At 37.8% G+C, this 17389-nt stretch overlaps 1 protein-coding gene across 2 annotated transcripts in view; it reads right to left on the bottom strand.

Moving 5' to 3' along the window:
* Positions 1-17389, bottom strand: part of LOC116734405 (uncharacterized) — a 33935-nt gene that overhangs the window by 1073 nt on the left and 15473 nt on the right. For both annotated transcript variants that reach the window (XM_032585780.1, XM_032585779.1), the window contains 13 exons: positions 14688-14814; positions 12530-12565; positions 11964-12115; positions 11687-11807; positions 10730-10875; positions 9453-9579; positions 8182-8211; positions 7951-8063; positions 7427-7559; positions 6190-6329; positions 3189-3312; positions 2463-2621; positions 1325-1490 (listed from right to left, as the gene is read on the bottom strand). In XM_032585780.1, coding sequence (XP_032441671.1) covers positions 1325-1490; positions 2463-2621; positions 3189-3312; positions 6190-6329; positions 7427-7559; positions 7951-8063; positions 8182-8211; positions 9453-9579; positions 10730-10875; positions 11687-11807; positions 11964-12115; positions 12530-12565; positions 14688-14814 — 1574 coding nt within the window. The remainder of the gene's footprint in view (positions 1-1324; positions 1491-2462; positions 2622-3188; positions 3313-6189; positions 6330-7426; positions 7560-7950; positions 8064-8181; positions 8212-9452; positions 9580-10729; positions 10876-11686; positions 11808-11963; positions 12116-12529; positions 12566-14687; positions 14815-17389) is intronic.

Raw genomic sequence — 17389 nt, 5'->3', positions numbered from 1 at the left:
GTTTAAGTTATTACTCCAATGTAACGTACACGTTTTTAGTGTTTAGTCCACAAGATGTCACTAATGAACAGCTTTTTTTGAGGGGAAAGATTAGTAATAGAGTGCCAGTTGTTCAATTTTCTTTTTAGCATAATGTGTCCAAACGAAAATTGTAAAAGCACAGACAATATTAAGGAACATTATTGCATTATTATGAAGAGTGATGGATACAGTAGTTAAGTTTCAACCTGAAATGATTGGTTATTTGTCTAATACTGTTCCTTGAAAATGAACCAATTTAACTTTTTTACATTTTCTTATTCTTGCCCAGATTTGCAAACACGAACTTCAATGTCTTTTTATATTGGGATTTTAAGTGACTGACCATCACAAAGTGTAGTGCTAATATGAAGTGGAAGGAAAAGGTAGAACATGTGCTGAGGCTACAGTCCTTGTGGTTGTTCTGGGTTCGACATGCAGCCATTTGCTGCATGTCTTCCTTCTCGCTCTCTCCTCACTGTTTCCTGCCAGTTTACTATTCAATAAAGGCCACTAATGCTAAAGACATCTCAAAACTTGGATGCCATTAGCACTCACCTCTGTAAGGCAGTGATCTCAAACTGCATTCCTCAAAGACACACCCTGCTTCAGCATACCTAGCGTCAATATTAGCTCATTAGCAAAACTCTCTAGAGGTTGACTGTATACTACTGAGGCAGTATAGGTATCCATTTTCACATTTTGCCAGAAGTGATTTATTTTTCTTTGCCTATATCATCTTTTGGTATATCTCGCCCTGAACGTTAGCTGGAGATAGGCACCGGCAGCCCTGCCGACCCCACTAGGGACAAGGGTGTACAGAAAATGGATGGATGGATCTTTTGGTATAAAGAAGGTGGGTTTTTTTGCCAAGGTCACCTTTGGAAAAAAATGACTTTGACCATTATTTTAGGAAGGTGACGATATGATGAACTGAGCAATGACCTGTTCCTGTTTCTTAAATAATCTTCCCTAACAAACCTCTGATGTATTAGTAGTACAGCTGTGTGTCTCGTTATAATCATAGCTATGAAAATCTTGCTTTATTAATCTTCCACTTCATAGTGATGAACCACTTTATATTTGTCTATCACATAAATTAGCATCAAAACACATACAACTGTTTAATTGAAATCTGTGAAAATGCAAAAAGAAATGATTTCTTATTTCATAAGAAATAATAAAATAATTTCATAAGAAATAATCTCCACTGGTGACTTTTTACCTTTTTAGACGTGTAAGATAAATAACTTGGATTACCTATGTTTTAAGATTCAAGAGTCATGTGTCAGGCTTGGAGGCTCACCTTTGACTTCCAGAACCAGATCAGCGTTGGGGCTGTAGCGGATGAAGCCTTCAGGGGTGATACTCCAGAGGTGGTTTTGGTTGTTAAGCTCCGGTGGCGTGAGACCAACTCTGCTTCCAGCCATCGTGACACTACCACTTGGACTCAGGCGGCACTCCTCCAAGAGCTGGATGCAGGTAATTAGAAAGAAACAGAAGCAAACATCTTTGTTTGGTTCCTTTATTACTACAGAAGAGCAATATTTTGGTGTACAAGTTATCTGGAAAGTGATCAAAACCTCACAATCTGTCTTCAATCAGCTTTGACCAGCGAGCAGCCGGTCAGATATTAAGAAATTTATGAAGTTTTTCTGTTATGTAAGACATCAAACTTGAAAACTTCCACTTTATTAGGTCTGGAAACACACTTTTTAGTTCAGAAAAATCCAATAAAGGTTAATAACATGTGAGTCGATGCATACATGGAAATAATTCCTTAGTTTCTGTTGGGTTCACAGCTGCTGAGTCAATGGAATCTGAATAACTTTTTTTACAGCCATTTCTTTGTCACATTTAATTAAATTTAATTAAAATCACAATCATCAAGTCAAACAGGTAAGTGATACGTACGCCTGATGCGCACATCTCTCTTAATTATGTCTTGAAAATGATTGAATGTCTAAATTAATTTCCATTTACTCCAGGATTAAACTCAATTATGGTCTTTCCAGTCCAAATAATTTGCCTAATCTCGGTTTTCGTTTCAAATTTGACTATTACATTAGTTTCATTTTTCAAAGTTGCTGAAGATTGTCTCAGCCTCAGGATTCCTGCACATTTACCTGATGAAAGCTACACACTGTCTTAGACTCAAACGTCCAGGGCAATGTCTTTGGTCATATTCTTTTGAGCTTAAGCTTTAAATCTTTATGGATGGATGGATGGATACACAGGTCTGTCAAGAGGGACAACATAAGAACTTATACCAACATGCTGTCTGCAGATTGAATTTTTATGCTCTATTTTCTTTTTCCATACTTATTCAGAACAGGGAAATAATGCAATAAAATAAAATTTTTTGGACTGTGTAGAAACCCGGCAGCCCTTTAGGAACAATGCATACCTTTGACATTACCAATATAATAATGACCAGCTTGTACCTTGCAGTGTAAATATCCGTTCTGGTAGGACCATATCTGCTCTACGCCGTCCGTCTCTTCAGTTTCTTGTATCCGCATAAGTTTGACGTCATCCAAATCACCAGTCACTGACATTATTAGACCCGTCTGCCGGTTTCTTAAACGGAAGTACACTTGCTTCTGCACACACAAGGAAAGACATTTAAGCTGCGAAGATCAGAGGTTAAATGACATTTGGCTATTGGATTAAAAGTGTTTTTTTTCCCTTTCTGAGTTAGGTTTTAAAAGTGGTAACAAATCAAAGTAAAGATTCATCCGCCGGGTTTTTTCTGGCCAATTTTCTTTGAGGTCCTTTTTAACAAGGAGTAAAACACAAAAAGCAGAACAGTAAATGTAGGAATTGACAAGTTTATCCTCGTTTCTGTTTCAAAGCATCAGATTCAACTGATTTGATTTTTATTAAACTAACAGTCTCTCAAAGTACAGTACATGCTGCTGGTTAATGTGTTTATAAAACAAAAATCCCAGGAACCTTTAGCTTTGATACATTTACAGAAAAAAAAAAGATTTTCAGTATCTGATCTGCCGATCTGCAGTTTGGTGATTCCTATCTCTCTCGTGAATCTCCAAATAAAATGGATGCCAGGAACAGATGTGTCTGGTACATATGTATGAACACAGTCTTTAGAAGTTGATATTAAGTACAAGCTTTGAACTGCGGTAGGTATGACACAGGGTGGAGCAAACCTGTAGAAGAGGGCGAAGAGATCCAATTTTCTGCCAGGTGCTGAACTTCCGCCAGTCGGGAACCTCGCCAGGTTTCAGTAAAATCTGGCTACCCCTATAGTTGATTCCCTCGTATAATATCCATCTGATGCAAAAAAAAAAAAAAATCAAAAACAAGGACAAATCTTACATCTTGTATGATTACAGCAAACCCACATAAATAAATATCACTTCAAGATGAAAAAGGCAGTATTTTTCTTCTTGTGTCTTCATATAAATGCCTTTGAATAACTGCTTATTCTCAAGAAAGCAACACAGAAAAGAGAAAAAGACAAACTGCACTTATGCATCCAAAAATATGTTCTCAATCTTTACCAGATTTTTATATTAGAAAAGAAAATAGCACTGTACATTCCCTTGTGTGTTTTTGTAGTATGAAAATAATCAGTTTTGTTAGTTATGATTCATTTCATGGATTGAAGCCAACAATTCAAAAAAATGTTTGATCTGTGAATGATTGATAAAATGAGAGAACACAAACCTCTCTAAGATAATCTTTTAAAAGGTTCTGAGGTAATCCTGATTTTTGCTCTGCAGTGGGAATAAGCCACTCCACTGAGAACGCTGCCAGTGAGCTCTTTATTTCCTCAGCAGGACTCACACCTGCAGTCTAAATCTGACACGTCAGCAGCAGGTTTCCATCATTGATCTACATGTCAGCAGTGCACTGTGAGATGTGCTGAGGCAGCACTCTGAATTTGAAATCTGATGAACATCTCCAAATGTCATTTCACACCCAGTCATTTACACAAATAGCTCATGTTCCCTCTGTCGCAATAAGAGACTTTGAGATTCTCTCTTAAGCATATTTAAAAACAGCCCCTGGTGAAGGAGAACAAATCCAGGCGGGTTTTTTTTTTAGACTGTCAACCTTTCAGCCTGTTTGTTTCATCACCTAAAATCAATTAGATTTATTTTTGGGTTCCTTGGTTTGTCTGCTAACGTTCATCCATTTTTAACAGACTCGAAGGCAGTGGTTTGTCACACAGCTAATTACTGTGGAAGCAAAAAGCTTCAAAACCACCATAAATGATACATTTAGAAGCAGCGCTTCTAAGAACCAGCAGAGCAAAGACTGACTTTATATTTTTTCTGTGAAAATAAAAAATAGCTCTCTGTTTCATGCCTTCCATTGCAGAATAAATTACTTCGACACAACAGTGGGTCTGATCTGCAGCAGAAACATACTCATGCATGAACCTGTCAGTCACTGCCTGCTGACAGCTGGCTACCTGCCTTACATTCTGCAGAGTCATGTCATGCCCACTCAACCAGAACTTTATTCTTCAACATCCTTTTATCTTTTCAAATGAAAAATGAAAAAGTGTAATGGCGGAATCTGATATACTAGAAATTTGGGAGCTTAAATGTCATGAATCAACAATGTAAAACACAAGTAGATTAGACTTAGTTTATGGAAATAAAGGCTACCTTTTATTTAAAGAATTTTGACTTTGTTAGGAGAGCTTAGAATAGAAACATGCACAAAATGCACCATGTAGAGACTATCTGTGGCTAACTTGTTGAAACATTGCCAGTAAGACAATTAAACAAGAACCAAAAATTCAACAAAGACAGCTTCAATAGACTTATTATTTAGACATGCACTGATCAGGTTTTCTTTCAGTTCCCATACTTTATCCTTAGGACTGCCACAAATTAAAGAGGACCACAATGGGTGGCAGTTTAAGAATCCCTCATTTTAGTTTGATTATTATTCTTTCAACTTGTAACATCCTGGGTTCTTATAGAGCCTAATATGATTTAAGAGCTGCGACCGCTGATACACGACAGCACACTAGAGTCAAATTTTGTAAACAGTTTTGAAAAAATGTAAGTTTTTCAGTTTTTCTTTGCACAGTTTCAACTAGCTCTAAAATATACTGTATGTTAGATATTTATTAGCTTTTCTTGGCTAATAATCAGGTTGTTTTTTGTAAGCAGACGTGTTACAATTAAAAACAGTTACAACCAAATATAAAAATTAACATGATGTTCACTGAAACATCTTTTATTTTCTTAGAAAAGATACACTCGCACACACCTTTTCAGATCTTCCCACAACTTCTCCATACCACTGAGACCAGAACTTTGTGATGGCCACACCAAAACATTAACTTTGTTGTACTTAAGCTACTTTATAACAACTCTGGCTCTATGTTTTGTCCATTTGGAAGATCCTTTTGAGCCCATGTCGGTACAGGACAATTTGACTGTGGATAATGACACTATTTAACAGCTTCAGCCAGAATCTAGACAAGGTCTTAGGCTTTTGTTCTGAGGTAAAGCTGCACATTTTGGACCACAATACATTCATCTTCTGGACAGAGAATATGTCTCCTTTCTGAGCAGTATGTTGGTTGGACATTCCCATCATGTCTATACTTGTATATACTGTAACTGTTCGAACAAATGAACGCGGTACATTTAAACATCTGTAAATTGTTCCCAGGGATGAACCAGACCTGTACAGTTGCACAATTTCCTTTCTGAAATCTTGGCTGATTTCCTTTGACATTCCCATCGTGTCAAACAAGACAGCAGTGTGTTTCAGGTGTGGCCTGAAAATACGTCTACAGGTGTGCCTCCAATTAACTCAGATGTTTGTGTTTGAGGCGTAATTCCTCAAACTTCTATAAAAAGGTTTGACTCAAGTCATAGTGTAAGGGACAGTTATCCCTCCTGCTGACCAAATGTGTTTAAACTTCTGAAATCAAGGAAAGACACACACACAAAAAATCTAAAAATAAATGTTCCTGCTATGTTCTCTGACATTTAGGAAATAGAAATAATTCAGGAATTCTAACTGACCTAAAACAAGAGAGGTTTGATCAGATTTAACTTCAGACAGTGAGAAAAAAAATGTGTGTCATTTTATTTGGTGTATGTAAATATCTGATTTCAATTGTATATGTATATAATTTAGATTTCACCAGTCCAGCAGCGGTTACAATGTACTCACATGCCTCCTTCCACCAGCACGGACTGGACTCGGCTGCATCCTCCCGCCAGCGGAAGGTTGACTGATCCTTCTGTGAGCAGCACCCTCTTCCCCCGCAAACCGCACCGCTCGAACAGAGTGATGGATGGCAGAGAAAACTCCTGCCAAGAAAGTCAGAAGGAGCATTAACAAACTCGGAAAACTGCAGGTCACGCAGTTCAAAATAAGAGTCATTTCAGAAGTTGCCCTGGAAACCAACCGCACTCAGACCTGTGTGCTTCTTGGCAAATAAGCTGTCTGGAAACTTGTAAAGAAGGCCTGTTTTCTAAATTGATGTAAGTGTCTTATTTGTTACTGGACAACACCTTTTTCTGAGTACAAGTACAAAGAACTGAACTACTCAATTCTTTGTACAAAATCAACATAAAATAGTTCAAACTCAAAATACTTTACAATTTAAATTTAGTTTACGGATTCTTATAAGTTCATAAATATGTAAATCACTCTCTTGGGGCTACATAACAACATTTGCCTTGTTTAGAAACCACAAGGCAGCTGGATGGATTCCATTGTGGGTGGCCAATGCTGTGGACAAGAGTGGTAATGGTATAAATAATTAGACCACATATGTATAATAAATTCCAAAGCGTAAAATACATAATAACAAGACAATGGAAATCATATTTCCATCATATTTCATATTTCCTTAATAAAGGAAGTGTAAAATGGTGAAACAACAGAAACAGCTAACACTTTGTCCACTGATAGAAACAACTAGTAGCAATCAATATTCTCTGTTAAACAGGCTAAAATACATTTTTGAGAGCTGTACTTCATCTTTTTAACATCTCTGTTCAAATTACTACAACTTATCTGCCAGAACTACCTTGCATGTAAAATGTGTAGGTAGTCAAGATACAGATATATTTAAATTGATAAAATTTTAACAAGGCAGCCAGTGATTTCTAACTGATTGAATTTCAGTTCTTGGTGTTCAACTCTGTCTGTAATAGATCAAGCAGCAAAACTAATTTCCATTTTTCTTACTCTAACAATAACCTGAGCAGTTTCCAGGGAGCAGAGCACCCCAACAACTAATGGCAACACAATCAGTAAAAGCCTTTATCTTATACACACTGATTTCTGAAACACAGCACACAAAGAAGATGTAAAGCATTGCACCTTTAAAGGGACAAGCAACCCGAAACACAGAGGTGGGTGGAATGGCATTAGAAGAATCGACAAAATACAGACTCACAAAGCCAACAGTTTGCAGCGACAGGATGGATGAGCTCCCGCCGACACAGCCCATCGCTCTCAGATCTGGGTAACTTCCTTCCTCTAGCACATACATCTTCCCTGTGAAGTTCTGCCCTTCAAATGCCAGCCAGCTGAGGGTCATTTGCATGAACATGGACACGAATGCAAAGGAAAAATGAAAATTGCAATGAAATCAAGTCATTTTCTTTAACATTTTTTGCATTTGTACTAATTTTATTCGATAAGCAGTACAATAAACAAATGCCAAAAAGCAAACTGAAATATGTGCAGGCAATGCAGTGTATTTTAATCAGCTCATACATGAAAATAACTGAAAAGCAGAGCTTTAGCAGCCTCAGAGATTTTCCTTTTCAGTCATAGCTGCTCCCAGCGGCCTCTACGTTTAAGCTCTGCTTTTCGAAGGTTGTTGCAAAATGTCCGTAAGCACGATTGAATCAACCTGTCATAACTCAAAAACAGTTACAGTAAAATGTTTTCCCCTCAGCGTGCGGCATTGCTCACCTCCCTGCCAAGACTTTGCAGGAAGCCACTGAGAAACCATCCTGCAGGCACTTTGCACTGTCCTCCAGGACAAGGACAGAGCCCTGGAAACCGGGATCAGAGAAAAGCTGCACCTGGGGGACACAAAGAAAAGCAAAACAATAACAGAATGAGTCATGTACCCTGCACACGTAGTCAGATAAGATGGACAAGAATAGAAGCTTGTGCACTAATATTGTGGGTAGGGCCTACCTTAAACTTGGCAGTGTTCTCAAAATCATCCTGCAATAAAAGGAAAGAGAAATGAAACTAATTTACAAAGAAAACTCATCTAAGGAAAGAGAACTGAAAATAAAAATACAATCTATGCTTTATAATTGGCGACAAAAATCCTCAAACATTTTTTTCCGATTGTTATGTACAAAGTCGATATGAAATGTGTGTGCGACATAAAAATCTACTTTTTGTACAATTGCTTAAATGGACCCAATGTCCTTGGAGGTTGAGGTGGAATTATAATCAGCAGCCTTACAGGGAGAGAAAGTGCAGTATTTTTATTAAGATTCCTCAAACCTGTTTATGAATAATGCATATTGTTGTTCTTGGAATAATTTTTAAAGACGTTTCTGGACAAAGTCTGCTGAGACTGTCCTACATATATTGACTAGATTCACACTTTAAGGAGGAGGAATGCTCTACTTTATGTAAATATCTGTTTGTGAAATTGACTAAAGTTAGTAATAACCTATGTCTTAGTTTTAGTTACTCAGATTACTTGAAAAAAAAAACATAATGGAAGGAGTCAGGAGTTGATAACTTCAAGGTCTATAAATTCATTGAGCTCAGTGGAATGCAGACACTTTGATCAAATGAATCCATTCATGGGTTTATAGACTTCTGACGCATCATATTTCTCCCTCCATAGTGACAAAACTGTTTTTTTTGGAATGCCTGATTAATTTAGATTTTTGGGGATTTAACTTGTTTTTAGATAAAGTGATTAGAGAAGAACACTTTAATGAGTAAATTAATCTTTTTTGTTTTCACTCAATTTTTGACGCTACACTACATCCCGCTGCTTAAACAGTGACTGTTTATCCTCATGTTTGTAACCAAAACAGCTTCTGCATGAGTCACCTTTCTGATCATTCTTATGATGTTCCCTTTCCACAGGCCACATTTTTGTTCTTGATTTGATGGTGACTCACGCTTCTGAAGATATTTTCTCTGTGGAGAATTGCCCGAGAACTCCTGAGCTGTATCTGCTCCGTCTTATTATTAGATTGTGCTACAAAGATGAGTGTTGTGACTGGTCACATGCAGCGGGTCAGAGCTGGGGAAGTGAAATCTTGTCAAACATACTCCTCTAACCTTTCCAGCCCAAACAAAAACATTGGCTGTTTTAGCAACAGAAAGCTAAATACGACACACTCGCTGGGCCGTCTGAGTAATAACCAGGCAACTTTTCCACCAAAGTAAAAACAGTGAGATTTCATGGTTTTCCTGTGAGTCACTGCTCTTACCAGCACGACAGGCATAGTTGAGCCAACTTTGTGCTGCAGCGCGCCCCAGTCTTCTGGGCTCCCATACAGGCCTTTCTCCAGGATGTAGGACTCGCCGCAAAAGTCCGGCTGTTCAAACACAACCCAGCTAAAAGGGGAAAAAATAAACAAAGCAGATGGGGAGGAGCGTGATGTCTCTGACAGATATGACAATTTTCAATTTCATTCTGCTTTAATTAAGAGTGACAGCTGAGTGTTTGATGTGACCATATTTCCTGAGAAAGATCACCACAAGATTCCAAGTCGTGCGTAATTCTCATAAGCTGCAACAATATTTGGACAGAATCCAAACTAATACCACAGTTAATGCTACGTGGTAGCATGTCAGCATTTTATTAAAAATCACAATAAGTCCTGGCATTTTGGATCTGGTTCCTTGAATTAAAAAAAAGAAAAAAAAATTAAAGCAAGGGGGTGTACTGCCTTTATAGAGTAATAGCATGAGAGACAAGTCAAATTCAAACGCTTCAGAACCAATCACAGGCTCGCAGGCACGGCGGGAGAACATGGGTGAGGCGGTGCAGCCTAATGGCAGACTAGCAGCGCAGCAAGAATTTCTGTGAGTTTTTCCTTGTAAAGAAGGACGCAATGTTTCGCTCCGCAGTAATAACAGTCTTGTTAGTTTCTCCCTTGAGAAGTCAACTTGCTTCCCAAGGGAGCATTGCGTATTCTGCTCTTCATTATCCCTATTTGCTCTCAGTTTGTTTTACTTCTACACTAGAAAAAAGCACAGACCACAACCAAATAGCACGGCTGCATGTTTCTTGCTACATATAAATAGAGATCATGAGTAGATGCGTGTTTTTATTCAGACAGCCACGCACCTCCTCCACACATAGTGTGAAACTGAATTTCACAATTATCCCACACCACAGCAGGGTGTGAGGCAGCATGCTCCAACGTAAACATACCTAGACAAGGAAGTGCAGGTTGGAGAACTAAAAAACATTAGTGAATTTGTTCCTCTGTCTTGACCTGTCTGCCTGGGTGTGGCAGTTTTACCGCTATACCTGAACCACGAAGAATGGCAGTAAATCAACAAGGCTTTGCAGGAACTCTCAGCTAATTATGAACTTGAAGGGAAGAAAAACATTTTAAAAAGCGCGCACATTACTGGAATTTAGCAGGCATGTTAAGTAGTCAAGATATGTTTCCAGCAAAGTGTCTTTTAGTTTCATTGGCTGCTTGGATAAAAAGCAAAGACTTCTAGGATGAATATATTAAAAAGTGTCACTTACACGCCACTACTGACATCAATAGACTGCGTCTTCATGCCGTAGCCCGTGTCATCCATGTTAACAACAGGCAAAGTGAGGTCAACATTCACTCCAAGCTTGCCAAAGTTTCTGTCACTGAACAGCTTCAGGTGAGGAGACAGAAAATCCTGCCACAAAAATAAAATCCACCAGATTCACAAATGAACAAGGATAAGAAGAAAATGCTGAACATGTCACAGCACGCTAAAATTTGCATGATTCACAGATCACAACACAAAAACTAGCTAAGAAGCCCATTAGTAAAATGTTTTCATTGTGCTGTTAAACCCTAATTTAATGTTGGTCATCCAAATTACTCACAAAAAACTATTCATACCATCTGAAACACTAAATAGGTAAAAAACATGTAATTCTAGTATGAGATCCTCACATTATCTGATTGCTTTATTTGAAACTAAAAACAATGTTTTTTACTGGTGCTAAAATATTTTACCACATTTTTGTAGGCAGAACAATGTTATCCATAAAATATATGTATTTTAATTGAAAAACATAACCTAGGAAACAGCTTAAATTTATAAGTCACTTAACTTGGGGAATTTTAAGACGCTGATATTTTCTCTGACTTCTCATTAAACCTTGATGTGTCTTTTTTAACCAGCAAGCAGCACCAGTCTAAACCTTAATGTGACAATTATCTTAGCAGCACAGTTAAAAACTGCAGTAACAATATTTAACCTGCATAAGCATGTTGCCTTGAAAGCTTGCCTCGCGTAATCAGGAAAGATAGTGCCCAGAATTCCTATTGTGAGGTTTATATCTTAAGAATTGCGTGTAAAACGTTAGAAGTTGGTTGCACATCACAAAACTGACTGGTCAATTTTAGACAAATTCCAACATCTAATTTCAGTGTACTACATGTTTCCAACTTCTTTGGTCACACATAGGCCAGAGGAATGTATTTAGTGCTGGACTCACAGATATTATTGGTCGTAACGACAGAAGCTCGAAGCCTCCCCATTCGCTGCAGTCCAGGTACTCCCCTTCCTCCAGGATGTGCTGCTGACCCTCGAACCCGGGCAGGTTGTAGCCCACCCAGCTGGAAGAGGAAAACATCTGTACTTCAACTGCAGTTATAGATTTTGCTGTTTAAACAGTTTGAGAGCTGAATGCACTCGGCTTAGGACTGAGACAATGACACCTTAATTTCAACTTGCACAAAGAAAGGATGAAAAAGCGTGACAAGATGACTCACAATCCTCCAATGATTTTTAAAGATCCCACAGATTTTGTTTCAAGGTTTGTTCCATCTGCAGCGATGCCTTCTTCTGTCTCGCAAAAGCTCAAAACATCACTGTCAATTTGTAAGCAGGAGCCCTCAAAGCCGGCCTTCTCGTACACCAAAGCCTGCAAAAAGGCACAGACAGACTGCATTCAAGACCACTCAGTTCAAAATAGCGGGTGTCATATTTTTTTAATACACTGTCGGCCTCTTTCTATTTTCCCACAAAAGCACAAAATATAACATTGATTTGAGTGAGTATTCAATGAGCATCATGTTGTTTTTTTTACATTTTCTGCAGTTGCTGAACAGCAGCACAAAAGGATGAATTTGAAAAGAGGCTTTAATTCTCACATATCTGCTTTTTTTATCGCAGCATTTAAAGTCGTGACTATTTTTGGCTCAGCGCAAGAAGAGCACAAAGACTTGATCTGAAAACATAAAGCTCAGCAGCAGAAGGCTTTTTCAAGAGGATGCTTCCAATCTGAATGTTTAACTTGCCAAGCTGACCATGTAAAAGCGAAGTGAAGTGTGCTTACCTTAACTTCGTTCGGATTCTCCACTTTGAATCCACCCTGGAAAAATGGATTCATATGTATTTATTTATATGGTTTTATAAGTCCAATAATTAAAACCAAAATATTCTGTCATTTTAGAAATAAATGTACATGTGTCAAGCAATTACAAGTAAAAAAATAAAAATGAAAGAATGTCTGTGAACTGATTCCTGTCACGCCAAAAGCCTTTGTACAAAGTGACATGCCTGAGCTGATTCACGTGGAAAAACAAAACGCAAGAGGAAGGAATAACAGCAATCTAAAGAATGCATTTTAAGCTGCTAATTAGCCTTGCAAAGACAATTCTCCCTTGCATTTCTCTAACATGGTGTCACTGACATTGTAGCACAGCAGCATTTTCTAATAAGCCCCAAACGAAACAAATAGTTACAGGATGATGTGAGAGACAGTAGTTTTGTCATGGACTTGCATAAAATGTAAAGACAAGTTATGACTGTGTCCAATTGTCTTGGGTAATGACTTTCATTTACTGAATGCAACTTGCGTAGAGATTAGCACAATCCATTCAGAACCTTTGAATGGATTGTCCGCCCAACAACTGCCCAATCTAATGCATTTTAATATAGCTTCATGTGACAGACCAACACAAAGTACTGCAAAACAGGACGCCCAAAAGTACATGGTTTCCAAAGTTTTGTACAAATAAAAATCTAGAAAGCCAAATGTAAACTTGTGCTCTGCTCATTTTATTCTGACACCCCTATGAAAAACCTGGCAGCTCCAACTTAAGACATCACCTAAACAGAAAAAGTAACACTCTGAATGTAGCTGTTCAACTACGAAGTGTGGCGGTGCCAGTGTTATGCTGTTAGCAGGTACAAGGAAGCCTGACATAAGTCTGGAAAGATGAACGGTGCTAAAAAGCCATTCATTAAAAAAAAAATAGCAGAAATGAATTAGCAGAAACTTCTGCACAAGGATGATTAGCAGGGAGGTCAGAATCAAGTTTCTACAACGGAACAAAGGAGAAAATGGAAAAATGTTTTGTTGATGGTTTCTTTTTTTTAAGTTAGATAAATAGTAAATATCATGAAGTCAGAGAAATGGTTTGCAAACTGTGCCAAAAATACCACTGTTGGTCTTTGGGCATTCTTTGTTACAATGAGAACATTTTATCAGCTACAGTATTTACAGGGTAAAGTCTAAGCAACATAGAACTAGATAGCTCAAACATCCCAAGAGCTAGCTGGACTCCTGTTCACGTAAGGCACAAAGAATACTGAGGATAACCAGCCTTTTAGATAATTTTGATAAAATTATATTGAAACTATTTACATATGTTTATTAGTGTAGATCATCCCTTCTAAATACATAAAATGAAATTGAAAATTCAGACTGTGCTGGTCCAAAAGGGAAGCACAGTGGGAAATATTTTTGAAAATTGCCCTGCAGAAACTGAATCAGAGGTCAGTGAACCACAAATGGCACTCAATGATGTGTTCAATTTTTCTCTGAAGCCAAATACTTCAGAGACATAATTAAGTTGGCTTATTTTCAAGGCCACCTTAAATACGTTTCAGCTAGAGAACCAGCAGATGATGCTAATTCCTGTTAGCAATACAAGCTGCTGGCAATGAAATTAATGTATTTAAACATAAAAGGAAATTGTTTTTTTTTTTACAAACAGAGGTCATTGTGTCATAAATCTTACAGGTTTTATAACTCCAAAACTGCCAGAAGTGCAAACAAAAGGCTTGTGAGAAATCTCCATCTGTCCATGCTTGCATTCTGATTTCAGGCAGCTTTACTGTTTATTTTTCCAGTTTGAACGTTGAAACATATTTCCTTAAGCATGAAGTGCAAAGAAATTTGAATGTTTTTTTTTTTTTTATTATTTTATTTGGACAATAAAATAATAATGTTATTATATTAACAGTATTAACAGCTGTACTGTTTTTAAATTTCTTGAGAGTGTGGTCACACTTGCAAAACAGCATTTACAGATATGGCACTTGTTAGCAAAAGACTGAGAATATTTTATATTTGACAACAAACATCAAAGTTTTCAGCAAAACCAAACATATAACTAACTTCCATAGCCATAAAACCCCTTTACCTGACTTGCAACTAGTAGTGATTGAACTGTTATATGCATAAGAGGATACACACACATACTTACCATTTTAAGTGGTCTAAGAGATCCCACAAATGGTGAGGAAAAGCCCCAAGCCTCAGGAACAGGATATGCTCCTTTTTCCAGCACACCTATCATGCCTTCGAATCCCGGATCACTGAACACCAGCCACCTGCCGGAAGATGCACAAAAGACTAAACATTACCATTTTATTTATTACTATGTCAAAATGTCCCTCTATGTTATACTTAGCTGCACCCAGTGTGGTTTCAGAATCACAGGAAGTCATGGCCTGATGTAGGTGGATACTTATAGTGAGCAGTGGAAGCACATGGTTCTCACACTTACAATAATATGCATCATTAACAAGTGCCATATTTGTAAATGCATTTTGTATGAGTATTATGATTAGTATTATAAGCGTAAACCTTTTCTGCTAATTTCACTGGAATTTTTTGTGATAGACTGACAAAAAATTGTAAAGTGGAACAAAAACAAAACAAAATGTCTTTAAAAATGTTTTACAAATAATAAAAATTACCCTAATAAGACAATGTCTGTAGTTTGTCACAAGCTTAGTAGGGAACTCAGTGAAATGTGGATACTGTACATGACCTTGAATGCACCATCCCCACAGTCAAACATGGTAGAACCAGTATGGTATGGGGATCTGCTTCTTTAGCACAAACAAGAACTGATGGGAGGATGAAAGCAGCTGAATACAAAACAATCCTGGACATAAAGCTTTCAGAGGCTCCAAAAGACTTAAATCTGGGATGAAGGTTTACCATCCAACAAGATAAGAATCCAAAACACACAGCAAGATCTATGATTCAATGATTCAGTGATGTTTTAGGTTGTAATGTGATCATGTGAAAAAGTTCACGGTTTACATAATTCGACTAAGAGAACAAAGCTGAAGCTCTCTCACAGGAAAGACTTCAACACTTCCTGCTGCGTGCAGCACTTAAGAGTGGTGAAATCAGGCTTTTTAGTAGGGTTTGGTTTTATACCTCTATCAGACATGAGTGAAACAAACGAATGAAAAACAAAAGATGCTTGTTTTAGAGTGAATGCCAGAGGAATGGCATGCTGCAGTTCAAAGTGGTTTTCTTCACATTTAATTTTTAGTGTGGGCAGCCTTTGTTGCCCCCTTTTCTCTGGCATTCCGAGCACAATACCAATGCCTCATACCGATCACCATGTGTGAGCCTCTGGCAGGAAAAAACAAACCCATCCCTTTCAGCCACCGCTGAGGAAGTAATACCAGGAGGCGATGCCAGCCTCGTTCTGCTAAGTAAAGGAATAGCTTCACTCCATTTGGCTGGAACAAAACCACATCTGCTACACAGTCGTCTCCACTCGAAGCAGGGGAAAAGTTATGCAGGACGAGCAGCTGAAGGAGATCTTTGAGGATTATCTAACTAGATGTAATCCGACACCTTTCACTTTTGTTTAATCTGCGAAGATAGTCAGATTAAATTCTTTATTGAAAGGCAAAGCCGCAAAAAGCAGCTATGAAGCACAAGTTTAATAGCACGCATTGCCTACTTGGGCAGGGCACAAAATGTCCTAAATGCCTACACCTCTTCTGTGGAAAAAAAAAATCCCACATTTTGCCAAGTTGACACCTTTGTCTGGTTCTCACTGTTCATCTAGTCTTCACCTATTTCCTTTTTTTCTGACATGCACCAGCAGGACAGACATGCCCAGGCTTTCTAAAGAGTAGGAATGAGAACAAATAAAACATAAATGAAGAAGATAATGATTATTATCACTCAACTTTTTTTATTTTTCCACAAAAGAAAAGATTTCTACTAGTCAGAGAACCTCTGATGAGTCTGCCAGTCGATATAAAAAGCAACATAAGTGATGGCAAATAGGAGTAACACATGTGCGTCTAACTACATTTTCTTTTGTCTTTTGGAGCCTCGGGGTATTTTCTCGGTAGTTTAACTCAGCACTAATTGCTCATACTAACAGGCAGCTTTTTACCTAAGTGTTGTTCACAGTGGATTCTCAACAGGTTTGAAACTGCTGGGAAAGGGAGATAAGCCGAATACGAAAGTGACAGCTGTTTTGCTAAAGCTCGAGATATTCTTTGAATTTCTACATTTTGACCATATTTGGAGAAAAAATACACAATACATGTACCCTCTGTGGTTGCAGATTATACATCAGTTTTTCCAAATATTTATGGTTTTCTATACCATGAATATTTTAATCTCAGCCATTAGCTTCAGGTCAGGGATTAATGTCACACACAGTTCCCCTATGTTCCAGCTGCCAATTAGAAAACTAGAGGTTATAATTTTTTTTTTCGTGCTTACGGTCCAGGCTAAATAATAGAAACAGCATAACATAATTTCTTGGGCTTTAGAAATTCCTACTTAAGGTATAAATAATTAAACACATGCACAAAATGATGTAAGTAGTACAGTACAAATTAAGGAAGCTCGGGAAACACACAGCTGAAGTAGGATAGATGTGTGGTCTTAAATCTGGAAATGGGAGCATAATACATACTTGCTGAAACTTGTCCAAATCTACAGTCAATGCAATAACTAAAAAGCCTAAAACAAACTATACTGAGTGAAGATCAGTTGTTTGTTTTGAACCCACATACAAAGAAAAAGCTGGTAAAGGATGAGACAAAAAAATCCTTTGAAGCTCAAGTTAGAGAACTGCAGCAAACAAAGGACATCTTAAGATTAACAAGTCTTTGTAACAATCACTGGATGCTATCC

This window comes from Xiphophorus hellerii, chromosome 15 (genome assembly GCF_003331165.1).
Source record: "Xiphophorus hellerii strain 12219 chromosome 15, Xiphophorus_hellerii-4.1, whole genome shotgun sequence".
Classification (NCBI taxonomy): Eukaryota; Metazoa; Chordata; class Actinopteri; order Cyprinodontiformes; family Poeciliidae; genus Xiphophorus; species Xiphophorus hellerii.
Note: the sequence above shows the minus strand (reverse complement) of the source record. Positions and strands in the feature narration are given on the sequence as shown.